Below are 27,578 nucleotides of genomic sequence, written 5' to 3'. Positions count from 1 at the left end.
TTAAGAAAAAGCTCTTTATTCCACGTCATCCAATATTTTACACAAGTAAAATAAAATTCATATCTCTATATACCGCGATCCGGGTGGGAGGCGGCGTTCTGGAACAAACGCCACCCCCGGAACCCTGTAAACATGATGGGGTGGAGATGGGGGTGGGTTGGTGGGGAGGCATCTGTCAGGGAGGGCCTGGCCTGCCCCACGGAACCTGTCCCTGGCTCTGGCTGGCGGCATGGAGGGAGACCCCATATGTACACACACCTGATGGCCGGTGGCTGGTCAGCAGGGTCCGAGCACTGTCCAAAGTACCAATGCAAGGCCCAGAGGAGCAAGGCTGCAGGCCAGAGCAGGCAGGGCACCTGAACCCTCTGCTTCCCCAGCTCCGCTGCTTCCACTTCCGGCCTGGCCCAGACGGCAGTGGCTGCGGGTGCGATTCTTTCGGGAACAACCTGGCCTCCTGCGAGGACCGGTGGTGGGCAGTCCGGGTGGCTCAGAACCCCCAGGCCGCAGAGCCGTCAGTGGAGGCTCTGCGGAGCTGGGCAAAGTCCCAAACGGAGAGTCATTGATGTGCCGTGGGCCAGAACCATTGCCTGGTGGAGTGTCACCAGGAGGTACTCGTCCCTTGAGGGCATTACCAGCAGAAGCTGGCCGCCCGGGTTCCAGCACTGAGGCTTTGTCTGCACCATCTGGCTGGCAGCACTTGGGGAGGCCCAGCAGCTCGTCGTCAGTGAGTTGGGTGGTCTGGAAGGGATGGAAGGGCCCTGAAGCCACAACACAGCCCTCTAGGTCATTGGCAGCCAGGCGCTTAAGATCACGACCGGCCAGGCGTGCCGGCAGGCTGCAGGGCACCTCTGATGAGGACCCTCGGAACTTCTGCAGCCAGGCCCAGAGCGGACGGGCTCGGCAGTCACACACCCAGGGGTTGTCATTGAGTCGCAGGTACTGCAGAGACCTCAGGGGCATTAGGACCTCTGCGGGTAACATGGAGAGGTTATTGGCAAACAGGTAGAGGGTCATGAGGCGGCCAAGGTCCTGGAAGGCGTGTGGATGCACACGAGTCACATGATTCTGGTGTAAGAGGAGGCGGTCAAGACTATGCAGGCCACGGAAAGCGTGCTCAGGCACGCTGGGGATACGGTTGCCGTGCAGAAAGAGGTGTGTGAGGTTGCCCAGGTCACGGAAGGCATTGTCGGGCAGCGCCTGGAGACTGTTGTCTTGTAGGTAGAGATACTGCAAAGCCGTCAGTCCACGGAACAGGCCGGAACCCAGCTCCTGCAGGCCACATCGGTCTAGGTGCAGCGTGTGCAGGTGGCCCAGGCCGTGGAAGGTGGTGGGGTCCACGACGCGGAGCTGTGCATTGTCACTGAGGTCTAGCTGCTCCAAGAGGGTCAGGCCAGCAAAGGCAGTGGCATCAATGCGGGCCAGTGTGTTAGAGTGCAGCCACAGGATAGTGAGATTTCGGCATGAGTGGAAGCTGGCAGCCGGCACGTGAGAGATACGGTTGCCGTGCAGGAAGATTCTCTGACTGGAGGCTGGGATGCCTGTGGGCACAGCCTGCAGGCCCTGTTGGGGGCAACTTGTTGTCACCTTGGGCTCATTGTAGCACACACAAGCGCCAGGACATGGTGCTGCTACCCGCCAGGCCTGTAGCCATAACACCCATGCCAGCAGCCGGCTTCCTGTAGACAGAGGAAAAGGTGATCAGAGAGGGGCCCTAAGAAGTGGAGGTTGACGCTGAAATCAGTTCTTCTTGGGTAGACCTCAGGGAACTGGGCAGGGCCCAAAGGCTGCCAACCCTGGGAATGGGGCTATAGAACCTCTCAGCCTTCCATGGCATAGAGACAATATTGGGCTGTAAGTTGTCCTTGGAGGTACATATTCCACACCGGTAGCCATGTCTGCACCCCTAACTCACACATCTGCAGGCATGACTGGTGCACTGTAGCTCACCCCCATAGTGGTAGCCCAGCTGGTCATTAAGTCACATGTCTGAAGGCCTTCTGGGGTGGCTGCACATACCATCTCTGCACTCCAGAGCATACAGCCCCTGGGACCCGGCTGTTGTTTGTCTTCATCGGTCTTAGCTTTATCCTTGGTCTGCTCAAATCAGTCCCACCAGGCTACAGGCTAAGGAAGAAGGGGAATCTAAGAAACCCCGTAGGAGCAGTCTGAGACTCATCCCTAGGCCTACCAGGTCCCTTGGCCCAGGAGCAGAGGAGGGGCTGAGGCTCACAATCCAGGCCTACCCAGGCCTCTATAGCTTTTGATAACCTCTGGCAGCTGGAATTACAAGGAACCTCCTCGTGCCAAAATGGGAGCTATGCTTGAGCCCCTGAAGGGCTCTGTCTGTAGGGGTCTCCTGAGGCCTGGGGTAGGTCTCCTCACTAGCACCCCTGCTGACTGAGGAAGAGGAGCCTGGGTGTGGGGCAGGTGGGGAGAGAGGGCCTCTTCCAGGCCCCCAGGGCAGGCTGCTCCCTCCTCCACACCACCTCCCTTTTAAGCACTTCCTGACTTGGCTCTGAACACCTTCTGCAGCCTCCTCCACCGGCCTCATTCTCCGCTCCATCCCTTCCCAGCCTGCCTGCCCATCCCTGTTGGTTGCCACCCTACTTCTCTCAGTGGCCCCAAGGCATTAGGCCCCATCCTAGGTCCCTGGGCCAGATATACCTGGGTGTGACCAAGGACCTATATACTCGGCAGTGGCTGCTAGGGCTGGGGTGCCATATTCCTAGGAAAAGGCTCCTTGGATTGTCACCGGAGCCCCATCCCTCTTGAATGCCGAAGGCTCTTTCAGGAGTGAGTCTATTAAAATGTGAATCCCCTTGGGAGGGTTATGGCTTATCAGCTAACACCGTCATTGACAGCTAACACCTGTGTTGACAGCTAACACCTTTCTTGGCAGCTAGCTAAGAGCAGGATTCTGCAGCCAGGAGGCCGAGGCTGGCAAACTGCTCGGAGTTGGGAAAAGACCAGGATCCAGCCTTCCCTACCCAGCCTTGACCTCTGGGGACATCTACTTCACACTGGGCCCTACCACTGGGTCCTCTTCTGCATGGTGCTGTCTGTTGCTCAACTCTAGACCCCCTCAGGCCAGGCATGCCTAATAGCTGGGCAAGCTTCCCGGCTCTGGGGCCCTCTTCTCAGCGATTTCATTCAGTGAGCTGGTTTGCTGGACCTGGAGTCATTTGTTGACAGCTATGGTAGCAAGCCAGGCCCAGGAGCCCCCAATCCATGGATGCCTGTCCCTGCCTCGCCCCAGGCTGGACATATGTGGGCTGTACTTGGGCCTGAGGTTTTGTCTAAGCAGCTTCTCACATTCTCTTCTTACATCCTCTCCCCGAGACAGTGGGGTGCAGCTGCATTAGCAGCCCTGATGCCTTAACTGCTATCACAAAAGCTGGATAAGTGGGGGGCCTTCACACACCCAGGGCCAGGCTGGAGATTTTACTGTCATGGATGACTGGGGGGCACGTTATCAGCACTGGCATACCACAGACCACCTATTACCCACAGTGCCATGCTGCCAACTGGACCTCACATACACTGAAGGCACCACCAATCTCTGTGCCATCCACCACACCAGCGGTAGACTGTAGCTCCCAGTACTGAGGTGACCCATTGACAGTTCAGCTGGGGTCCCTGGGGGTCCAGGGCTGAGGTCGGGAATGGGAGGCGCAGCTATGTGCTCAGTCTTGTCAGGTAGAAGGTAGAAAACACAGCTGTGCTCCTGTTGGAAATCAACTTCTGAGAGACGGCCCTTCTCACCCACCCTGTCAGCACATGGGCTGGGGTAGGCTCTTCTGCCGTAGCCACAGTAATTGGCTCCAGCCTGGCCCCCCTTGGGGTCTGCCCGCGGTCTCCATGGCAACCCCTGCGCTGAGCAAGCATGAGGGGGCATCTTTTTATGAGATAATCAAACCCAACTTTGCAACATGGCTTGTGTTCACAGCAGGGGTTTGGGGAAACACCGGACACCTGACCAGGCGGCGAGGATGTTCCCTGACCCCACCCCAGGGCTGCCATATTTAGTGTCTCTCCGTCTGCCACCTTACATGGCCTGCATTGGCTCGTTCTTCTGGCTTCCGCAGTGCTTTTGAGCCACAAGATCTCTGAACTTCAGGTCTGGACCCCTCCGTGCTCACTTTGTTCCATTGCAAACGTGCCCACAGATTTTCATCTGAGACGGCCTTCCTTCTGGGGAGCAGCCTGGCCCTCTTGCCTCCCTGTAGCCTCCACCTGCCACCCAGCCAGGCTCTTCCATGTTCCCATCCTCAGAAGGCACCCAGCATGCACACAGGAGCAGAAAGTGGTCCTGGGGAGGGGGTCCTGGGGATCCATCTCACATGGAATCCACATCAAGACCCCTTAGGACTCTGCAGCCACTGAGTCAGCCTTACAAGCTATGCACGAAGTGATGTGTCTCCAGCTACACTGATGTCAATTTTCATCGGACTTGTGTGTGGATCTCCTCCAGGGCTTTTCCAAGGGGAACACACAGGCTGTTGGAACTGGGTCACAGCTAGTGGCTTCTGGCTTAGCTAAGGTCATCTGGGAGGCCACAGGGATATGAAGGAAAGGGCACATGGCTCGGAGATTCCTCAGGGAGGGCAATAACTGAGTACAGACCCTGGGGTCCTCCTCCACTTGGGGCAGCCTGATCAGGCAGGGCACAACCACTGGGTTACGCCGGGCACTTGACGTCTGTGCCAGGAGCTCTTTGGAGTCAAGTGCGCAGAATCACATTCACTGAAGAGGGAGTAGGGGAGAGAGATGGGAGAGATGGAAGGAAAGAGGAGCGGGGAGAAAGAGGGGGCAGAAAGAGGCAGGGGCAGAGGGAAAGAAGCCAGGGAACCAGAGGGTGTGAAGAGGGAAAAAAGGAAAAGGAGGAGCCAGGTGGGTGGAGGCTTCTGGGGCCTTGCCCAGCAGCCACTTGAGCCAGCAGGCAGGCACTGCTGAGGTCAGCAGCTCACCTCAGCAGCCCAGTGAGCTGCTGAGCTGAGATTGCCTTCTTTAGCATCTTCCCAGCCCGCTGCGTTCTTGCATTCTCTCCACCAACCTAGCCTAGCCTGACATCCCGTGGGCACGTCCTCTTGTCCTCAACTGATGAGGCCGAGCACAGTGCAGGCTGACAGCCTCACACACCCAGGGCACCGACTTTCGTCCTTCTACCAGCCGGGTGCCCTTGGGTCCCTGTGTCTCTCTCAAAGACTACCCCCCACAGACTTTGGAGAAAGCCTCCCCGCCGGTACCAGTCAGTGCCACGGAGAATCACATTCTCTTTCCATCACCAGCATCTATTTTCAGATGAGGAAACTGAGGCAGCGAGTAGCAAAGCCCCGCTCCTACACTGCAGCAATTTAAAAGTAAGGGGAGGTAAGCATGGGGGTACGTGCTACCTGAGGGTTGTCAAGGAAAGTATAGCCAGCTCATGAGGGGGCAGCCAGTGGGGGCTGCATAGTCCCTGGGGCACAGGAATCTCCCATGCTATCTGTGGCTGGGAAGACATCTCCATGGGTATACTGAGCTGGGGTGAAGGCTATAGAGGGGCTGGCCTGCTGAGGCAGCCCAGAAGAGACCACAGTTACAAGGCAGAACAGTTCAGCATACAAGACCAGAAATAGCTCTGGGAGAGGGTGGTGGGACCGATGTCATCCCCACACTGCAGAAAGTCAAGGCACTTTTCCCTGGGCCCCCTCCCGACTCCTGCCAACCTATCACTACTGACCCCTACCCCATCCGTACCCTCATCTTCACTCACTTCTCACACACACACTGCCCACCTTCTGCCCATCCTTGGGCCCACAGACACGTGCCATGACAGCTTACATTCACACTGTCCCTCCTGGATCCTCCAGGAAGACGGGAAGACGACAGTGACTTCCACAGAGGACAGACCACCCTGAGTCCCTGAGTCCCTGAGGTGCGGCCCTGTCCTGGTCCCTTGAGGCCTTGTTCCTTATTGATTTTGACTATAGAGCAAACAGGCAGGCCAGGTCGATAATGGGTAAGGTCACTTACCACGGTCGGCAGAGACAAGACCGAAGCTGATATGCCTCAGGCCCAGCCATAAGCCATGGGGAAACTGAGGCCTTGCGAGTGTCCTGGCTGCTTGGCATCACATTGCAACTAGAGCAGAGCTGTTAGAAACGGCTTTCGGTTGAGTCAGGTCATCCTCTTGTCCTCAGAGAACTCAGCGAAATCCGCCTGCCTCTGCCTTCCAAGTGCTGCAGTTAAAGGTGCACACCACCATGCCCTGTTCTTTCATTTTTATTGAGACACAGGGACATGAAGGCCCATGCCATCTTTTAACTTGTGATACTTTTATCTCAGTCTCCCAAGTAGCTGGGATTACAAGCGTGTGCTGTCAGTCTCTCCTAGAAATTCAGTTTTGGTCACAGTCCCATTACCTAAAGGGCTTCAGAGTCTCCCCAGGTCTAGCAATATATTCTACTTGTATACTTACCTCCCGGACCCCGCCCTGTGAAGTCTGCTCTGTAGGTCTATGGTGCCCAGCACCTCAAGAGTTTGTCTGGCTGAAGCCTATCCCACCTGGGGACTCAGTTTCCCTTCCCTGACAAGAGGCTAGTGGCTCCCATCAGGTGGGAGCCTAATTACCTGCCTCCCACCCCCGGGCCTTTGTGGTCCTGCTGCTAATTTAATCCATCTTTCGGTCTAGGCCTCAGTCCCCAGGGACACTAATGAGGAACCAACCAATGACTACATATCCCTATCATAGGTGTCCTATGAAGGAGACCTCCTTAGGCCATAGTCTAATCCCCAGAACTGTCACACAAATGCCACCACCCCCTCCCGCCCATGCTGGTGCTGCCCTGGATGGAGTGCTCAGCCTGGTGAGTCTATAGTTCTGCCTTCTGCCTTCTGTGCCTCATGTCTATTTCTGGGACAAGCATCCCAAACTGAGCCCTGGGTCTCCCACCCTACCTCCGAATACGCTGCTGACCTGTGAGGCCCGGAATGTCAGCACATGTGGTAAACATGAGACTATGGTTGCATGCGGTGGTTATTTATACTTGGCCTCAACTGGGAGATAAGAACATATGCTAGGGGACAAGCGGTAGGGGTGGGCAGGGCAGACACAGAAATGTGTTGTGAGCACACGTGGCATGCAAAGCATGATGGATGGCTTATAGAAGCCAGGATCCCTTGGGTGTGGGGCAAAACCGGGTTGGTATGAGGGGGCTGTGTAGACCTCAGCACCTAGACAGGGGTCTGCTACCCTGCCATGGAGGAGGTAGGTGACACCTCCCGCATGTTCTTGCACTTGTAAAACATAATCAACCAAGCAGGGAGGTGGCCCCTGCCCAGGCTGAACATATATATATATATATATATATATATATATATATATATATATATATATAATGTGCAGGTCTTGAGATCACCATCAGCCTGCACCCTCTGGGACCCACCTATTGTGCCTCTCGGCCACTCATCAGGAGGGAAGCAGGCAGACAGGATCCACTGGAGAAGGTCAGTGAATAGAGCACACCCTCCTAAGCTGGGCTGCCCCAGAGACCTCTGTCACAGAGTCGATGGCAGCAGCAAGAGAGGCAGGGAGTGCCAGAGGGAACAAGGGATCCAAGAGGGAGCATCTTCAGCTAGATGTTCCCACTGGAATTACCCTCCACAGCCAGAGCACTGAGTCCATGGAGTTAGAAGAAAGGCTGAGGGGCCCCAGGCAACCCGGCCCAAGAGCTGGCTGCTACATTAGCTGGTTGTTGGCACGCAGCCACATCTATGTGTTCATCCATGCTTCGTGGCTGCCTTCTGTCCAGTGACGCCGGCACAGTGCATGGGTGGTCCACAGTGCTGGGCCCTCTTACAGGACGTGCTCTGTGACTGAATGCCTGCTGTGTGCAGAGGTGCTATCGTCATGGGGGCCCAGTCAAGGCCACTCAACCTCCTGACTAAAAGGAACCTCAGGGTCAGAGGACCATTCACTGGTCCTGCCAAGAGCACGCGCCTGGGTGCGCTGAGCGTAGTGTTCTCTCACCTTAGTGCAGGATAGCATAGAGGAACTCTGGGCAAGATCAGCGTTTGAGGGGACCGGAGGCAGAGTGTGAAAGGGAAGCAGTGAATACTGAAATCCTGCTCAGGACATGGAAATCAAGTATCTTGCTGAGGACACTGTCAGGAGGCGAGAAATTAAGCATGTATAATAGAACACAACTTGGAAATCAAATAGGAAAGCAGAGGTGGCGGGGGTGGGGGGTGGGGAGGGGGATCAGGAGTTCAAGGTCAATCTGGGCTATAAAGCAAGAATCCCCAAACAAGAGGGAAGTAGTAGGGAACAACTTAATCTTGCAATTGGGAGTTGGAATCAGGAAAATCAGGAGTTCAAGGCCAGCTTCAGCTACATAGTGAGTTCAAGGCTATCCTATCTTTTCTTTCTTCTTTTTTTTTTCAGAGACATTGGTTTTCCTGTGTAGCTTGGAGCCTTTCCTAGAACTTACTCTGTAGACCAGGCTGGCCTCGAACTCACAGAGACCCACCTGCCTCTGCTGGGATTAAAGGCGTGCCAGTTACCACCACTGGAAGGCCATCCTGCCTTAAAAGAAACAAACAAACAGGGGCTGGAGAGGTGGCTCAGCAGTTCCCAGCACTTGCTGCTCTTTAGAGGAGACACTTTGGTTCCCAGCACTCACAGAGCAGACCACAATCATTTTTAAGTCTAGTTCCCAGGGACCTCATGCCCTCTTCTGACCTCTGAGAGCATGAGGCATGCATATGGTTCACACACACACATGCAGGCAAAACACTCATACACTTCAATTTTCAAAAACTTTTAAAAAAGAACAAGACAAAGGGCCAAAACTGTTCATAAGAAAGATGGGCAGCTGTCTCAGGTATCAAGAGGAAGCAGCAACGGTCAGTCCCCATTTGCAAGGGAAGGAAATGGGGAACAAATCTAGGAGAGGTGAGTTTGGGATTGGCAGTGGCTTAGTTTAGGCGGGGGTCTGCTGGGGGGGTTGGTCCTGCTATGCCAATATAACCACCTCCAGGACTTTACAAGGCTCTGATGACCTCTTTGCTGCAACCTACCTCAAAAGTTCTGGCCATGTCCAACTGAGGCTTCCCCAACCCACTAACATTAGTCCTTGGACTGGACAGGACCTGGGAGCTTGTGCTTCCAAGATATGAGCACGTTAGCACTGATATTAAGAGTCTAGCCTTGGCTAACAGACATTCACAGTTAAGAACAAAGGTTTTATTATGGGTGAGAATACTTAGCCCAGGAAAGGTGAAAGCAGTACTTTTTGATAAGCAGGAAGATGTGGACCACTTCTGAAGACCTAAGAACCAGCTACTTATGCAGACCCATGGGTCACAAACTGAAAGTGGGCGGGTGTCTTCTGTCATCACCAATGTTAGCTTCTCCATCATCATCACGGTCACCACCACCATTACCTCTATGATCGTCACCACCACCATCACCTCTATGATCGTCACCACCACCACCACCTCTATGATCGTCACCACCACCACCACCTCTATGATCATCACCACCACCACCACCTCTATGATCTTCACCACCACCATCATCTCTATGATCATCACCACCACCTCTATGATCGTCACCACTACCACCACCACCTCTATGATCGTCACCACCACCACCACCACCTCTATGATCGTCACCACCACCACCACCACCTCTATGATCGTCACCACCACCATCACCTCTATGATCGTCACCACCACCATCACCTCTATGATCGTCACCACCACCATCACCTCTATGATCGTCACCACCACCACCAGTATTGTCACGAGCATCACTGCCATCGTAATCGCCATCATCACCGTGCCACAATCATCGCTGTCGATACCACACATCATTATCATCACCGTGGTGTTAGTCAGCTCTCTGTCACTGCCACAAAGTCTGAGTCAACTTTTTAGGGGGCTAAGGCCTATTTTGGTTCACAGTTTTAGAAGCTGGGCCCATGGCGAGGAAGAACATGGCAGAAGTGCATCGCAGAAGAAGTTGATCACTTCATAGCATCCAGGAAACAGAAAGAACAAGAAGGGGATGGGGTCTTATATGCCTTCAAGGGCACACATTCAATAACTTAACTTCTTCCTCTAGGGCCAACCTTCTAACTATTTTACCACTTCCCACCATGGAATAGGGCTAGGTGGTCAGTACAAGAACCTCTGGGGGACATTTAGGATCTAGACTGGAAATTACCACCATCACCACCATCAGCACCACCATCACCACCAGCAGCAGCACTGTCATCATCACCGCCATCACCACCATCAGTACCACCATCACCACCACTATCAGCACCACCATCACCACCATCACCATCAGTACCACCATCACCGCCATCACTACCATCAGCACCACTATCACCACCTTCAGCACCACCATCAGAACCACTATCATCAGCACCATCAGCATCACCATCAACACCACCATCACCACCACTATCAGCACCACCATCACCACCATCACCATCAGTACCACCATCACCATCAGTACTGCCATCACTACCATCAGCACCACTATCAGCATCATCATTATCACTATAAGCACTATACCAGCTACAAACAGAGAACTTGTGTAGAAAACAGCCTGAGACAAGCATGGAGTACACATGGAGAGCAGCCAGCTTTACACAAAGGCAGAGAATTACAGGCCAGTAAACAGTGGCTTTGTCCCAAGGAGGTTCCATTCCAGCATCAGAGGTTTGTAATCACTCAGGAGTGTCTTTGTTGAACAACTGTTTCCTAGAAAGGCACTGTCTCTGCCACCATAACTCCAACCTGACTGGAGGCTCAGGACAGAGGAAGAATGAAGGGAAGAAGGGAACATTCTTGAACAGCTCTCTCCTGAGGGTTTCCTGTCCTCTCTATGGTACGACCCCCATGTGGTGGTTTGAAGAATAATCCCCATAGGCTCATATATTTGAATGCTTGGTAACCAGGGAGAGGCACTATTTGAAAAGATTAGAAGGATTAGGAAGTGTGACCTTGTTGGAGGAAGTGTGTCACTGGGGGTTGACTTTGAGGTTTCAAAAGCCCAACCCAGACTCAGTCTCTCTCTCTCCCTCCCTCCCTGGGAATCAGAATGTAGGTCTCAGATACTTCTCGAGCACCTTCCTGCCTGATGCCATGTTCCCTGCCATGATGATAATGTAATGAAACTGTAATCAAGCCCCCAATTAATTTTTTATACAAGTTGTTTTGTTCATAGTGTCTCTTCATAGTGAGAGAACAGTGACCAAGACACTCACTGTACAGTGAGTAGGTGGTCATTACTTCTACTCCATACATAAAGGCCCTGAGGCATAACAAAACCCAATAGGGTACCAGTGAAGCCAGGGGACAAGGCACATAATTTGGGCTTCAGGATCCCTGCAACCTTACCCAAACCCCCAGGGATCACAGGGTAGAAATGGAGAGCGACTATGGCTTCCTTGATCCCCTGCAGCACATCACTCTTGGTCCAAGCCTTTTTCCTTGGGCTGGATGAGGGTTGAGGCTCAGATGTAGGCTCCACCCATCTTCAGACTAGCTGGAAAAGAGACCAGGTCCCCTGAGCCTGTCACCACACCAGCAATATGAAGATCATGCTGGGCCAGCACTACCTCTCCAGAACCCAATGCCGCCTCTAGCCTGGAATCCCCACTGAGGTGTCCCTAGCCAGGTCTAGACTGAGGCTAGTGTCCAGCCTCCCCAGAGGCTAGCCTAGGGTCTGACACCCAAGGGCGTAGCCAGCCTGCATGTCCAGCCTGGGTCACTGTGAGTCAGGTTAGGAACTGGAAAAGGTGAGGCATGGTTCAGCACAGAGTCTTGGAGCCACAGAACCACTTCGGCTTGGCTGAACTGTTGTCCCTGCTGTGTGCAGAGAATGCTGGGTCTGTACCGAAGGACAGCCCAGCAGCAAAGCTATATCTAACACACACCTGGAGTTGCGTTCTGCCCTCTCTACAACCATCTTAGCAGGCATGTGTCCTCTATAGCCTGCCCACACCTTCCAAGAGACCTGCGCTCAGGTAGCGTCAGCTGCTGCTGCTTCATCTCCGGGGACCACCGTCCTCCCTGCTCTGCCCACATAGCGGACTCAGAGCCATATACAGACATGTGTTCACTCCCCTCCAGAATGCTAGTGAGTGAGGAGCACATCCTACGGAGAGCAGGGCGTAGAGAAACATCCAGAGAAAGGGTTCTACGCTTGCCATATGGGGAGACCCAGGGCAGCTCCTGCTTGTTTCGGAACCTGCCAGTTGGCATGTGCCATCTCAGCAGAACCCTGGACCTGCTTCTCTCGAAAAGGTGACCAGCAGCCACCACACGGGTGAAGATGGCGTCAGTGCAGACAACAAAGAAGGTTAATTCAAGAAGCAGCAGATGGAGGGTCACGAATAGCCAGAAAAATATGGGGAAATTCTAATCAGTGCACCCAGGGATAGAAGAGATTTCAAACAAGAGCAGGGTGCTGTGACCAAGGAGTCACCAGAGAACAAGAAAGAGTGTCTAGAAATTAAAAATAGAATTGCTAAAATTAAAAGAATCAATAGAAGGGTTGGAAAACAAGGTCAAGGAAATCTTCCAGAAAGAAAAACAAAAAGAAAAACTGAATGAGAGTCAATGGGCAAATATAGGTCGAATGTATTTTATGGCAATTCTGTGAAGAGAAAACAGAAAATGGAGGATAAAAAATTTACCCAAGGAATAACACCAGAAAATTTCCTAGAGCCAAGGACCTGGACCTTCGCTGGGTATTCACAGCAAACCTCGGGCTCCCAGGGGCCAAAGACAGCTCCGTTCCCGGAGGAAAAAGCTGGACATAAGCAATGCAAGGTAGCACTAGAGCTCCCCAGAGCACGCTGCTCCCAGGTAACCGCAATGCTGAGAGACTCAGAAGAAACACTTTGAAAACAGGGAACTCTGGTCCCAGACAGTCCAGCTTGAACACATCTGCACACATAGGAGGGCTTGGGTGGCCTTCACAACACCTTCCTTACAGGGGCATCAGCCAAAACAAAAACACACTCTCACAGAAGCTAATGTGCACCCCATGAAAAGAAGAAAGTCATGGGGCGGCAGGACAAGGACCTAGGATGGGAATCTGGAGAAAAAGCAAAGACTTTCAACCTTGACCTGATGAAGACCTTGCTCTCCTAGAAGATGGAGCAAGAGGAGAAACAAAGAACGAAATCAACTGCAACCCGAGGAACAAAGGAAGACACGTGAGAGAGGAGAGACAGTGCCTCTTCCTGAGTAGAGTCAAACACGGGTTAGAAAGTAGAGCTGGAGGGGCACAGAGCGCTGGCTTCCTGAGGGGCCACGCTGTCCACTGGTGCAGGCTCCTGCTTAGCCGAGGGTGGCTGAGAATGTGCCTGGGTCTCTGACTCTACACTCTTTATTATGGGGGCTTGAAGGGGTCCTCAGAGGTCCAGCTCTGTAGCCACTCCCCCCCAAGACCCAGATGTTCCCCCACAGCCACTGTACTCCGGTTCCACCCGGACACTGCACACGTGACAGTTTCTTCTCACTGTCACGGTGCTACAGTGCAGGCTGCGGTCCCCATCTCAGGCTGTCGTGGGGAGTGGGGAGGCAGCCGAAAGTCCGCAAGGGCCACCTTGTGTTGAAAGCAGGACTGTAGCCGCTAGGTCTCATCCCAAACCTGAGCTTCTCTAGTTTTCAGATCCTAAACTTGCAACGAAGCCCACAGCACACAGACAGGGGCAATGTGAATAAGTAATTGCTCTTTTATTAACGAGTGATAAATTATTCCTATATGATTGTGTGTGTGATAACGCTTGCTTATTTGAAATCAATTTGGGATGGAAATTGTTGGCGGCTTCTCACCTGCGCGGGTGGAAGCCAGGCACTCTTGCCTCCCACAGAAAAGGAGGTCACTGTATTTTGGCTACATCCTGATGCCGCTGAATTTAGGGTGCTGTGCCAGGCATCGGGGGGAGGGTAGTGGCCCTGGGGGTGTGACGTCAGGGAGACCAGGTACCTCTAACCTCACTTCTGGGCAGCATCTCTGTCCGGGGTGCAACATAGGTCAGCTCAGACTCTCGCTTGGGGTGGTTTTCCTGCAGCCTCTATCTGCACCTCAGGGTGGCTATCCTGCGGCCTCCATCTGCACCTAGGGGTGGTTTTCCTGCAGCCTCTATCTGCAGCTCGGGGTGGCTATCCTGCGGCCTCTATCTGCACCTAAGGGTGGCTATCCTGCGGCCTCTATCTGCACCTAGGGGTGGTTTTCCTGCAGCCTCTATCTGCACCTCAGGGTGGCTATCCTGCGGCCTCTATCTGCACCTAGGGGTGGTTTTCCTGCAGCCTCTATCTGCACCTCAGGGTGGCTATCCTGCGGCCTCTATCTGCACCTAAGGGTGGCTTTCCTGCGGCCTCTATCTGCACCTAGGGGTGGTTTTCCTGCAGCCTCTATCTGCAGTTCATGGTGGCTTTCCTGCAGCCTCTATCTGCAGCTCGGGGTGGTTTTCCTGCAGCCTCTATCTGCAGCTCGGGGTGGCTTTCCTGCAGCCTCTATCTGCACCTAGGGGTGGCTATCCTGCAGCCTCTATCTGCAGCTCTAAAAAGCACAAAGCTCTGTTTGTAAAGTTATTGCTGGACAATTGTGAGGACCCAAGTTAGGATGCCCAGCACCCACAGAATAGCCAGACATGTAGTACGAACCTGTAAGTCCAGTGCTGGGAAGACAGGGACTGGAGGTCCCTAGAGCTCATTGGCCAGCCTGTCTAGACAAATTAGCAAGTTGTAGGTTTGTTGAGAGACCCTGTCTAAAAAGTAAGGTGAAAAGACCCCCGTACTAGTCCAGGACCCAGTCTCCCTTTGGGTTGAGAAAGGCCCTAGGCCCTGCTGGGGACCCCTCTAGTGACCATAGCATGACCAGCAGAGTCAGTGGTCATCCTCAGACTGGCTGCATCCATCTCTCCCATGTAATCCTTGGGATCTGGGAGCCCTGTCTGTCACCTCACACAGGTCACACCCAGAGCCCAGTGCCCAGCTATAGCATTGCTCAGACCACTCATGGCTGTCACTATCAAGCCTCAAAAACCACTTAACTTACCCTTTTCCTGGTCGTCTCCTAATGATCCCACAAAACATTCCTTTATTCCATCCCCTCCCTGAAGCCCAAGGCAAGAGCATCCGAGATCCTTCCGACATGGAGGCCTATCACCAGGTCCTCCTTCAGCACATCTCCTTGCGAATGCATATTTACAACTCAGCATTCACAAGCCAACCACATCCTCCCTCCACGGAGGCCCCACCCACTCCTCAGCTGTTTGGGGTGGTTGCAGCAGGCACCGGTGATCTTGACTTGGCCAGTAGGTGTCAGGGGTTAGTCCAGGTCTGACTACACTCATCTCTCCCATGTGACTGGTAAGGATTTGGAAGGTAGCAGTGAGACCAGGTCACCCTTAAGTCTAGTTCGGTCATCACTGATGCCTCATGAGCTGGGTTTCTTACCTGAGAGGCAGGAGAGCTGGACCCAGGGTGACACACCCGTAAACCACACTCCAGGGTCCCTACCATCCACCAAGTGCCAAGGTTCCCACTTTGCCCCACAGGCTGACACAGGGGCTGGACAGACCTAGCTAGTCTCTGTGCACCCTGTTTTTGTCACTGGACCCTGGGCACCAAGGAGGTAGAACCACGGCTTGTGACAAGCATGCAGTAGGAACTCTATGTATGTTTGCCCGATGCAGCCACCTGCTCACTACGGGCAAGTGGCAGACTTTGTGTAGTTGTAGAGACAGTATTCCCCGAGGATGGCCTGGGCTGGAGGGGTACTGATCCTCTCCTGACTGGGGGAGGCTAATGCGACCAAGTACTGAGGTTCTGAGTGGCCCTCAAGGGTCGCTACACTTCTGCTATGGAGAGATGTTTCCACTGTCCCTCCCCACCATCAATTTTATTGATTTATTTATTTTTGAGATATTGTATTGCACTGTAGGACATATTAGTTAAGAATTTATGTGACCCAGGCTGGCCTTAAACTCGTGGTAACTCCCTGCCTCAGCCTTCCAAGCAGTGGAATTATAGCATGAGTTACTATGCTCAGCTTCCCCCAAACATATGCTGAAGTCCCAATCCCAATGTGACTTTGCTTGCTTGCTTGCTTGCTTGCTTATTTTGAGAGCACCAGAAGCCTAGGTTCTCAGATGCTCTTGCATTGGGCTTCAGGGAGGGAACAGAAAGGGGCCATGTTTTGTGGAATCATTAGCACTACGATCAGGAAAAAGGTAAGTGTTTTTTGAGGCTTCACAGTGACAGCCATGAGAGGTCCAAGCCGGGCACTGGGTGTGACCTGTATGAGGTGACAGCCTATAATAGCCTGGGACTCTATTTTATTTTCCTTTTTGAAATGTTTGTGTTTGTGGGTATTTTGCCTATATGTACGTCTGCGTACCACATGGGTACAGTGCCCCTAGAGGCCAGAAGGGGACGTCAGATCTCCTGGGACCACAGTTACAGATGGTTATAAGATGTTATGTGGGTGGGGACCCAGATGTGGGTCCTCTGGAAGGGCAGCCCATGCCCTTAACTACTGAACACCTCTCCTGCCCCAGCCTCGAACTCTCAATCTTTCTGCCTTGCTTAAAATGTCGGCGCTTTAAGACTGTAATCAGTATTCCCTCCCTGTGATGTGATGGTGTTTGAAGAGGTTAGTGGGAGGTGCTTAGGGCTGACACCTCAGGATAAGGTCTGAAGGGCAAGGCTTTGAGAAGGACTAGTGGCCTAGAAGAGAGCCCAAAGAGGCCATTGGCTGCGTAAGAAAACCATCTGCCAGTCAGGAACAAGCAGCTCACTAGAATCTGACAGTGTTGACACTCTGATCTTGGAGTCGTAGCCTCTAGAACTGAGAGAAAATTAATTTCTGCCATTTGTGACGCCCAGTTCATGGTATTTAGTTACGGCAGTGTGAGCTAATACAGCCTCCTTCTCAAAACTTTGGAGTATCTTTTCAGATTTTCAGCCATGAGTGTGATCTGGCAAATCCAAAATGTTCCTGGCATGTTCTGTTTGGTCTCGTACCGATGCCACAGCAAGCAGAAAGAGAAACTGCCCAGCAGCCGTGTGTCCTGGGGTCTCTGCGGACCACAGTCTTGGAGGGCAGCCCTGAGTCTACCAGGGCTAGCTCCATTGTAGGGGCGAGAAGGTGCCTCAGGTGGGATCCCCAACCTCTGAGTTTATTCTTTCATCTAGAAATAGAGGTCAGGAAACCTACCTGGCTCTTGCAGGACCCGTGCCCCGTGGTTGCACAAGAGATGTGCAGCCCACCAGCTCCGAACTGCCAGAGGCACTTGGACTCTCCCTGAGGAACTGTTCTCACCCTGTGGAGGAGAAAGCCCAGTCCCACCCTTCCTTTACCTCCTGCAGGCTTTGTTCAAGCGACTCCCTCTTGGGCAAGCCTACCTTGTTCCCAGGCCCATGGCCTCAGGGAGGCTCTTCTCGCCAGAGCTTTACCCAGCACTTCAAGGAGGCTGGATCCCGCCCATTCCTTCACCACTCCTGGCCTTGTGCATGCTCATCTTCAGACCTACAGGGGCTTCTGTGGAGCCCTCTGGAGTCAGAGCCCACAAGCTCTGTCCCTGGGGCACTAGGGTCCTGGGCATCAGCTAGGCCAGAGAAGGTCTCCACCACAGGTGTTCCCAGGCAAGGCAAGGACAATGAACCCCCACAACCTGGCCAGAAATGAGGTACTGGGCTGAGTCTCACCCTCCCTATCTGCCACCTCAGAACCACAGATAGCAAACCCTGCCCTCCCAAGGACTGTTACCAGCTGAATAAGACAGTCTATGACCTGAGGGGAAGTCATCTCCTAGACTTTAAATCTTGGTAGCTGTCTTGGGGTAGGGAGTGCCTTAGCCAGAGGGGTGGGGGTGAGCTAAGCTGGTGGTGGAGATGCTGGGACCAACAGGGACTCGAGTGTCTATGCCACTGCCCCTGGAGTTGCTGGATGGACTGAGACCCTATGGGAGGTGGGAGTGGAGCAGGCTTCAGGGTTAAGAGAGCTCTGAAGAGGTCTGATGCCCCACCGCCACCCACCCACCTTGAGCCACATCGTCGTCAGGCCATGGCTCTGGTAGCGGGTGAAAATGGACTGCATTAGAGCCACCATCTGTCTCGGCCGTGATGGGCTCTTGCTCCTGACATCCAGGAGGTATGTAGATGGAATATCTTTATGGGAAGAGTTTTTCTTTGGTCAATTTCGACCAGGAAGCCAGATACTTGTCACACCTGTCCCCGTGTCAGCCTCTGCCTGACATAAATTGGGGCCGAGGCAGGGAGATGAAAGACAGCCTGGACACGGCCCAGTGTGCAGGGACCACGTGTCAGGCCGCAGAGCACACAGAGCCACGAGGATGTCCTGCTGGGGTCGGGAGCACTGAGTTCCTCCTCTGCCCCCTCCCTTCCCTGCCCAAAGGCCAGCCTGCCCTGGCACCCTCTGCTTCTGCTCCCACACAGTCAGGCCCCTGCCCTGGCTGCAGCTCCAGTCCTACTGGAAGGGGAGGACCCCACACAGAGGGCAGGCCTCAGGGTCCCCATTGGCTCTGCTGGCTCCCACATTACACCTTTCTCTCCTTGGAACCCGGGACAGCTCGGGGAAAAAAGATGTTACAAAGATGTCGAGGTCTCCACTGCCCAGCACAGGGCTGGCCTGTACCTGGGGATGCCAGGAAGACTGGTGAGAGAAAGGAGAGGCCAATGCCACCCAAGGCCTTCCTGCAATGGGAACCTGTCCACAGCCAAACCTCACCATGTGGGCAGCCCAGGGCTTTACCAAGGGCAGGGCTAGGGCCGTCCCAGAGGTGTACCCAGGACCACAGCCCTCATGGCCATGCAGGTAGGCAAGGGACAGTCTCAGTGGGCAACACCATCATGCTACTTCCTCAGACAATGTTGAGTTGATGTCTATGGCCCTCAAGGGAATCTGAGAGGAAAGCCCTGCCAGGCTCCCATGCCACCTCATGGGGGTGGGGGCACCAGCCCGCTCTGCAGTGTCTAAGAATGGGGGTGCAGGACACATCTCAGCCAGGCCAGGTGAAGAGTGAGAGATTTGCAGGGGAACGTGACAGAGATCCATGAAAGGGAGCTAGCTGCTCATCAGGGCAGTGTGGAGGCGGAAGTAGCCATGAGCACTGCAAGTGGCACATTCCAGGTGACCTTGGGCTGGACAACCTTTCTGGAGGCTGGCCAGGCTCAGGACATCAGCTACCCTGTCTTTTATAGAACTCTGTTTGCAGTCATTGTTTTGGGGTCCACTGCCTGGCCTTCTTCCAAGGACCAAGTAGGAATGCAAGCAGGCCCTCTCACAGCCGGCCAAAGTGGAGGTAAGAAAGCCTCCAAGCAAAGGAGGTGCTACTCTCCGGTCAGCCACGTTCCTGGGGCCCGGCTCCTGCCCAGGGCCAAGCTGTGCCTCACTTGTCTCAAAGGTATGAAGACGTCCCCACCCTGAGCCCCAGCGGAGAGCCTAGCTTCTCTCTGCATTCCCCAGCTGCTGGGCCTGCCTGGGGCCAGTGTACCCCATCATGCCCTCTCATCCCAGTGACCATGTTCCCCTCAAGCCAACTGGCAAGGACTCTCTTGGCATACAGGCTAGAGGGGGCAGGGCTGCAGATATGGGTTCTCCCTGTACCCTCAGTGCTACACACGGGCTTCTAATCAGGAGCTCACAAGGCCCACACACCTATTCCCACTTTCGTCTAGGGGTGGGGCAAGGGTATGTGGGACCAATCCAGAGTCAGAAGAAATTCAGGAACTGGGGACTTGGTCTCCCACCAAGGGCTCCAACCTGTTTCCCCAGCCAGTTCCCTCGGTCTATGCTGGAGGCACAGGAGTGTCGAAGCCCGCTGGGCATTTCCCAACAGATACAGGGGCAAGTAAGTGGCCAGGAAGAATGTGCCTCTTTGCTGATAGCTGGCAGCCTACTGGACCCCCTCTACAGCTATTTGCTGGTGTGGCTGCCCATTGCTTATGCTCCCTAAACCCTCATGCCAGGGTGGGGCTGCTTGGAGCATGTGGAGATGGGGAGGCAGGCACCCGAAACCCAGCTGACAGAGGGTTTCCCATCAAGGGTGGAAGATTTTCCAGCCCACCCTGAGAACAAATCAGCAAGACTCTGGGGGCAGCCAGGGGAGACTTTAGGTAGGCTCAGGGGCTACATGGCGAACAGAGAGCCTGGGTGGAAGGGAGGGCATCTGTGCCTATGGGCCAGGGAGGGGTGGCTCTAAAATGGGCTTGCAGTGAGGCCTTGAGGGAATGGGCAGGGGTCAGGCTGGACACTGAGAAGGAAGAGGCACAAACTCTGGGCTTGGATGTTGGGTGTGGAGGATGTGACACCATCTGGCTGAATCCGGGGAACCTGGGATGCTCAGTGGAACACAGCTGGGGAACTGAGGTATCACTTGGGAGGCAGCTGGGTATTAGCAAAACTGAACGGCCTCGCTGGTGTGAGCAAGTGCCCAGGTGCCTGTCCACCTCTGCATCACCTAGGAGATGCTCAAGCTGGCAGCCCTAAGGGGCAGTCCAGTTGCCTAAGATGGGTGCAGGCTGAGCGGTCTTGGGCACTAAGGACTTCAATAGGCTGGTACTTGGCAAGGAGACAGTTACTGTGTATTAACTACTGCCAGGCTGAGGGGGACCCAACACGGTGGATTTCCAGACGCTGTCACCTCTTTCTCCTGCTTTCCATCCATGTTTCCCTCTTTCTTGTGCACCTATGGTGTACAGGGCCTGCTCCTGGCCCAGCTGCCGAGTGATGCCACAAGCCAGCTCCACTGTTACCACTCATGGTACCTATGCCAACCACCATCTTCCCCAGAGAACAGCACCCCTAATTGAGGAGGACTCTGTGTTTTCCCGGTCCGTGGGGCACTAGGCTGGAAGCACCACCTCTGGTAAACAACCACAGATTACAGATGACACCTCAGTGACCAGCAAAGAGCAGCGAGGGCCAAGGTCACACAGCAAGCCAGCACCACAGGCGCTGATCCTATAGCTGCCTGGACTCGGGGGTGGGGATGGGACACACTCCTGGCAGGTTCCCAAGCTGGCCCCAGCTGGGCCCTGGCAGGAGGGTGAATAAAGTCAACATCTTAGCAAGGTCACAATAGCTGGGACAGTGTATCGCAGGCAGGTCAGGGACAATCTGAGAGGGCTCCCAGGAGGCAGCGAGCACCCTAGAGCCTAACTCTGGTCTGAGACCCTGGGTGCTCTAACATGCTCAGCCCCACCCTCTACCTCAGTGGGCCCCTCACCCAGCTTCAGCCTTTGCCTGACATTTCCCGTGACATTTGCTGCAAAGAAATAGAGTCATAAATCCAAAGGTTAAATTTGCACATTGCCTTACAATGCCAGGAGAAACCTGTCCTTCCATCCACCAGGTGCCCCATGGGTGGAGCTTGGTGTGGGACGGCCTACGCATCCCCCTGACCCCTCCATCCCCTGCAACGAACCCCATCACTTTTTCCCAAAATGGCATGGAGTTTATCGCACGGTTTGCCCACTGGAGATGCCTGCCCCATCTGAAACCAAGGCCCTGAGATGCCCTGTGGGAAAGGTGCTGCACAGGTGGCTTCACCCAGCCTACCCCAGATTCAACCCTAGCACCTTTGTTTGAAGTCCTACAACATTCCATGAAACTTTAATTCCCAGGAGGGCCAAAGAGCACTCTCGGGCAAGTTGTTCTCAGCGAGGCTGTGTCAGCTCGCAACACTGGTGCATCCCACTCCGCCACCTCCACGTGCCAGCGTGCTGAATGGGGCGTTAACATAGGGAGGCCCACTTCTGCCTGCTCAGCACCTCCCCCAAAGACACTTGGGAAGGTGTGCCAACAACCCCCACTTCTTGACTCCACTTGCTGGGGTCTGGCTGCCCTGGGGGAAGATTGTGGGGATGCACGGGGACACAATCAACTGCCTCAAAAGCAGACAAGATACTAGGAGCTGTGTGAACAGGGCTAGAGAGAGGTGGCCCCAAAGGGCCAGCTGAAGAGATAGCCACCCTTACCGCTGGAATCCTGGTTCGCTTACCATGTCACCCACCTGACTCAGATGGTTGGGGGTGGGGTGGGGCAGAATTAGGCCCTGGCTGGAAGTTGGCCCAAGGGTGTAGGAAGGGGCACACATCCTGGCCCTGACGAGGGCTTGTCAGGATGTTTAAGGCGAGTTGCATGGCTGAAGGCAATGCAAAAGACCAAGGCAGGTTTAAATGAGTACATTTTGGTGCATTCTCAGGAAGGGATTCCACACTCACCATTTCAGCATGATTCACAAGAATAGTTCTCGATGTGCAAAGTGTTTAAAATACAGTGACAAAAGAAGAAACTGCAGTACCAAACACCGGGTGTGATGGGACCTAGCTAGGCCCACGCACTCCGGGGACAGGCAGGGATATGGAGGTACATGTCCCCCTACACCAGCTATTTGGCTTCCACTGATGGCTGTGTGGTCACCTGGCCTTCAATACATTTAATCCTGGAATCAGTGAGGTAAGGATTCGCCCCCTTCATCGTCTGATCGGAGTAGGATCTGCAGGCCACAAATGAGCGAGTGATGGAGGATGGTGAGCAATGCAGCATCTGGGATTTGGCCACGTGGATGGCACAGGTGACCTTGGCTGCATGTAGCCAGGCCACAGGGCAGGCATACTGAAGGGTGCAGAGGGTGCCAGGCTCTAAAGAGACAGGCAGAACAGCCACACTGGCTCTTATGGATCTGAGGGTCCAGGCCCTGGCTGGTGCTGAGAGTCAGGCAGCTCTGCCTGGGGTTGAAAGTCGGGGCTCACAGAATGGGGGGAGACTAGCATGAATGTCACTGACCAGGCACAAGGCAGTGCCAGAGCTTTAGTAACTTAGGACAGGGTCAGGTCCTTCTCATAGACTTCTTCCATCGCGCGCACGCACAGCAACGTTTTCCTTTTCCTGACCCCTTTCACGGATGCACAGCCTGAGGCTCCTGGGAAACTTTCTAGCCAAAGCCCTCAGAAGGGCTTCCTCTGCCTCCTTTCCCAGCCGAACCCCTCCTCTCCCAAGGAGGGCATGGTACCAGAGGGCTGGCAGGCAAAGATGCTAGAAGCCAGAGCTATATGCAAGAGGGAGGCATGATCCCACAAACCCTGCCCCTCCCAGACAACTTACCACTTGTTACAAACAGCAGCAAGCCTGGGCTTCTTCACAGCCAATGAGCCAGGCTGAGCCCTCCAGGAGAGCAGACTAAGACCGCCTTCCAGGGCCCTGGGCCAATCTCGGGGTTCTCCTCCTCTTGCTGTCCCCTTGCTAGATGACCCCTACTAGCAAGTCTCTAACCCTGTCACAACATGTCAGCTCGGTAGGGCTACCAGGGCCTGTTGGTACAGGGCAGAGTCCCAGGCTTACCACCATCACGCTGTCTGCTCACAACCTCCCTCAATATCCCAACATATCTTCCAGGAGGAAGGAGGGGCTTAAATTGGCAGGAGTCCCAGGAAAACCCCCGACTAGGAGTTGAAAAAACGTATTTGGGGAATTTTAAAGCAGAGATGCTGGGGGCCCAAAACTCCTAGAAAAGCAAGGTTTGGTGGCCAAGACCCAGGCTCTGTGGTTACACCTGCCTCAGACAAAACAATAAAAACTCCTTGGAGCAGGACATGGTGGCACATGCTGTTAATCCCAGAGATCGGGTGGATCTCTGAGATCAACGCCATCCTGTTCTACATAGAGTCCAGGCCAACCAGGGCCACAATGAGACCCTGTCTCAAACCAGGACAGGTCCCACGCCCAGGAGTAACTAACCAACGCAAAATGGAACCTTTTTGAGCTCTTTTTTTCCCATCACACTGATTTTTCTCTTTCTTTTGTTCATTTTGATTTTCATTTTTTGGTTTTCATTGTTTTCCTGAGTTTTGTTTTATTTTACTTGAAAAAGAGAGAACATGAAGGTGGTTTGGTGCGGAGGGCCTGGGAGGACTGGGGAAGGGGAAATAATATTATAAAATATATGGCATGAAAAACTAAAACAAACAAAGCCACCTCCTTGGGAAATATGGGTAGACCTCACTGGGCATCAGCTTGGAAATGCATGCCCCCCAACAACCTCAGATTACCAGTAGCTGAGACAGGGAGAAAGCTCTTTAAGAAAATGCATTGGCAGGCCCAGTGAGTTCCTCTTTGCCAGAAGGGACTTTGTGCAGACCACACCTGGTTGAGGTCCTTCCATGGAAGGACACCTTCCTCCCTTAGGCTGGAGTAGGACAAGAGATGGGAAGGCAGGTCTGGGCTTAACAAAGGCAGTGGCCGGTTGTTACCCACACACCTGAGCTAGGTGAGCACTACAGAGCAGAGCACAGGAAGGTCACCAGGCTGGACCAACAATATGCTAAAGGCAGAGCCTCCCGGAGGCCATGCTGGGTCAGATTGCCCCAGTTGGCGGAGCTGCAGAGGCAGTCAACTGTGCCCTGGCTCACACCCCTCTATTGTGGTGTTGACCTCGAGCTAGGAAAAGGATCTTTTCTACCCAGGTAGATTCCAGCTCACCATATGCCACCACTGCCCTGGCCCTGGGTGGTGGGAGAGCGGCTGGAAGACCCAGAACCTCACAGCCTGGGCTGGGGCCACTGAATAAAACCCTTAAACACATTCCAGAGGTCCAGATTTGGGCAGGGTAGAGCCACAGCCCTCCTAGGTACACAGGGGGCTCCCACACCCAGAGGCAAACTGAAACATGAAGATGCGCTTACAGGCATACATGTGGTCATGCACACAATCACATATGTGCAGATACATATCATTTTACATACACGTTATTGCACAAACAGACCCACGCTCTGTTAAGGAGACTCCAGGACTTGCCCTTCCGTCTGTGGGTCCAGCTGCCCAGAGCCTCCCTACTCCAAACCTCAGCAATATCTGCATGTGAGTGGGTCCTGCTAAGGGGGCCCAGCATGTGCTAAGCATGAAGATCACAGCAGGCAGACTGCTTAAATGCATCTGTGGTCATAGGTATGGAGGTAGGAATGAGGACCCTTAGAATCCCCTCCCCATGTGTACCCATAGTGTTTACGCATGTGCACACTAGGGCAGATTTAGTATGAGTGTGCACTGGAGGTGTGCAAGACTATATGTAGCCCACACAGACACGTGCAAAGAAACGTGTGTGCAGCCTGCGGCACCACGGACATAGCAGGGTAGATAGGGTGGGCACCTGGGGAAGGAAATGTGTTCACTCTACTCCAGATTCTCCAGGTAAGGCATGCCCAACCTACACGAAGCCCATACTCCCTTGCCCCTACTGAGGGGACTTCGCACCCAGATGGGAGGAGGGATCCCACAGGGCTACCAGGGAGGGGGTGCTTTAAGCACCAACGCCCCTCAATGGAGCCTCTTACTCAGGAGCCCTCCCGATTTCAGAGGAGGAGGCATTGCTCTCTCTGTGTGTGTGTGTGTGTGTGTGTCCTCCTAGCTACCTGCCCCAAGAACAGAGCTGGGATTGCCCTGTCCCCCACGCCCTCTGCTGCCGGCGACACCTCTATTCATCCCTATTCCGTTTGACCCTAAAGAAACAGCTTCTGAGCGGAGTCCGCCGGGCAGGCGAGACACCCCATCTTGGTCCGGTGCCCACGTTTCTGTAAACCCCTCTTATTAACCCATTCACCGCCTGCGCGCTCGCAGGTGGGACCCCGCCCTTCCAACCCGCAGCTTCCACCCGGCCCTGGTCCAACATCTGGAACCTCCGACTCGCCATCCTTGGCCCCGCCGTCGCCGTCAACTTTCCCGCAAAGCCGCAACTTTTGCGGCTGCCGCGGGCTCCGCCCTCTCGGGGCCCAGTAGCTAGCGGCCAGCGAGCGGCGTGGCACTGCGGTGGCCCTCAGGAGCGCCCAGCGACCTGTCTCCGACTCCGGCAGCGCGGGCCGTGCCCTTGCCCCCGCTGCCCCGCTGCAGCCCGGCTCTGGAGCCGCGCGGACACTCACCTCCGGAGGACGCCCTCTTCATCTTCGGGGTCGAGCGGGGCGCGTCGGGCACTGGAAGCGGCTTTGGGGCGGGCGCCCGTCTGCGCGCGGCCGGGTCCGCATCCAGGCGCCGCCGCTCCGGCCAGGTCCCGGCCCGGCCGCGGGACGAGGCACGGGCGCTCCGCTCTACCGGGCCGGGCTGGGTTCGCGGGTTGCGGGCGCGCAGGGCGAGGGCGGCGGCGTGGACTGGCGGGGCGCTCGCAGCGCGGGCCGGGAGAGGATGAATGTTTTATGGGATCATGTGGTTTGACGCGCGGAATCCGCCCGGTCTCCCCGCCGGTCCGGGTGGGGCGGGGCTGGGGCGGGGCCTGGCGCCGGGCGGGGCGCTCACCTGGGCGCGCGGCGCGGGCGCGAACCGGTGGGTACCGGTGCAGGCCCAGCCCGCGGGCGGCGGGAGGGGAGGCGAGGGTGCCTGGCGCGCGGTCCAGGTGGCAGGAGGCGCTCAGCCACCCGGTGCACGGGCCACGCGCGGCCCCAGACAAAGACGGCGCATTCCTGAAGAGGCGGCGGCCCCTGCAGGCGACCGCAGGCACCGCGTCCCGGAACGGGCCGTGGGCGCGGGCTTGAGGGCGTGGCGGTCCAGCCTGGCAGAGTCCCGAAGGGAGTCCTGAGCATCGGAGGGGCGCAGCAGGCCTTTGCATGACCCGTCTTCTGCTTGCCCCTTAAATCCCTTTGCTTGAGGACTGTCCTCGGCGACTCGGTAAGAAAAACTGAGAGGCGAGGCTAACAGTACAGCAGTGTTCCCCTCCCCAGCGCTCTAGGCCTCTCTACCCCCATGTCCCAGGGAGGGCATTTGGGCCATGTCTTACCTTGCCTCTGTACGGCTCCCAACTCTTTCCTTTTTGCGATGGAGATTACAGAGTCTGAAGACTCCTCTGGACCCACCCTCTACCAAGCCAGACCAATATAAGGCCAATAATCCTAATGGTCCCCCTCCCCCAACACACCACACACACACACACACACACACACACACACACACACACACGCCCCGTCTCCCATTGCTGTGTGGGTGCTCTACCTGGAGTTCTTAAGTGCATTCTGGGGGACTTCCGCTGGCTGCCAGGCCATTGTCTGTGTCTCTCCTGCACATGATCCAGCCTGGGAGCTGGGTAGGGCTCATGGTCTGCCGACCTCACTAGAGAAAGCAAAACACCAAATGTGCATGACATAGCCTTCAGGGCGGAGAGCGCTGAAGTTGCTGCAATAGACTGGCCTTGTGGTACATGCGGAGGCTACACTGCTCAGTCCTGCCTGGCTGCTGCCCTGTGTCCCCAACTACACCTTTGCCTGCCTTGTCCCAGTTGCCTTTGTCCCCGTCTTGGCATTTCAGGTCACTGAAAAGTGGGTTCAATTTCCAGCCACCTGGGAGGTGGGGTGGAGCCAGAGCGGGCATCCTCTGCCACTTCTTCATTTCATTGGATACTGGTCACTGAGTGCCACCAGGTTGGCCCCTGAAGTGGCACTGTGAATTCTCGTCCCCCTCCCCATCACATGGGACGTTTGTCACCCAAGGACAGAGGGATAACACAAGGCCAACCTCCGAAAGCCAGCAGAAATCCATGGCCTGTCATCCCGGCCAACAC

General features: G+C 54.8%; 1 protein-coding gene across 1 annotated transcript; it reads right to left on the bottom strand.

Annotated features, from left to right (window-relative positions):
* Positions 1-26,638, bottom strand: Rtn4r (reticulon 4 receptor). The gene is made up of 2 exons (XM_041677762.1): positions 25,954-26,638; positions 1-1,676 (listed from the first exon to the last, which is right to left on the bottom strand). The coding sequence occupies exons 1-2, from the start codon at positions 25,973-25,975 to the stop codon at positions 277-279; spliced, it is 1,422 nt and encodes a 473-aa protein (XP_041533696.1). The 5' UTR covers positions 25,976-26,638; the 3' UTR covers positions 1-276.
* Positions 26,639-27,578: the final 940 nt, after the last annotated feature.

The sequence above is a fragment of the Microtus oregoni genome, unplaced genomic scaffold (genome assembly GCF_018167655.1).
Source record: "Microtus oregoni isolate MIOR12 unplaced genomic scaffold, Mior012 000029F_ref0000214, whole genome shotgun sequence".
NCBI lineage: Eukaryota > Metazoa > Chordata > Mammalia > Rodentia > Cricetidae > Microtus > Microtus oregoni.
Note: the sequence above shows the minus strand (reverse complement) of the source record. Positions and strands in the feature narration are given on the sequence as shown.

Excerpts from the sequence above, each read along its gene's own strand:
- Rtn4r (XM_041677762.1), bottom strand. The coding sequence starts at position 25,975 with ATGAAGAGGGCGTCCTCCGGAG. Across the intron at positions 1,677-25,953 it reads GAAGAGGGCGTCCTCCGGAG|GAAGCCGGCTGCTGGCATGG; the intron begins GTGAGTGTCCGC and ends CTCTGTCTACAG.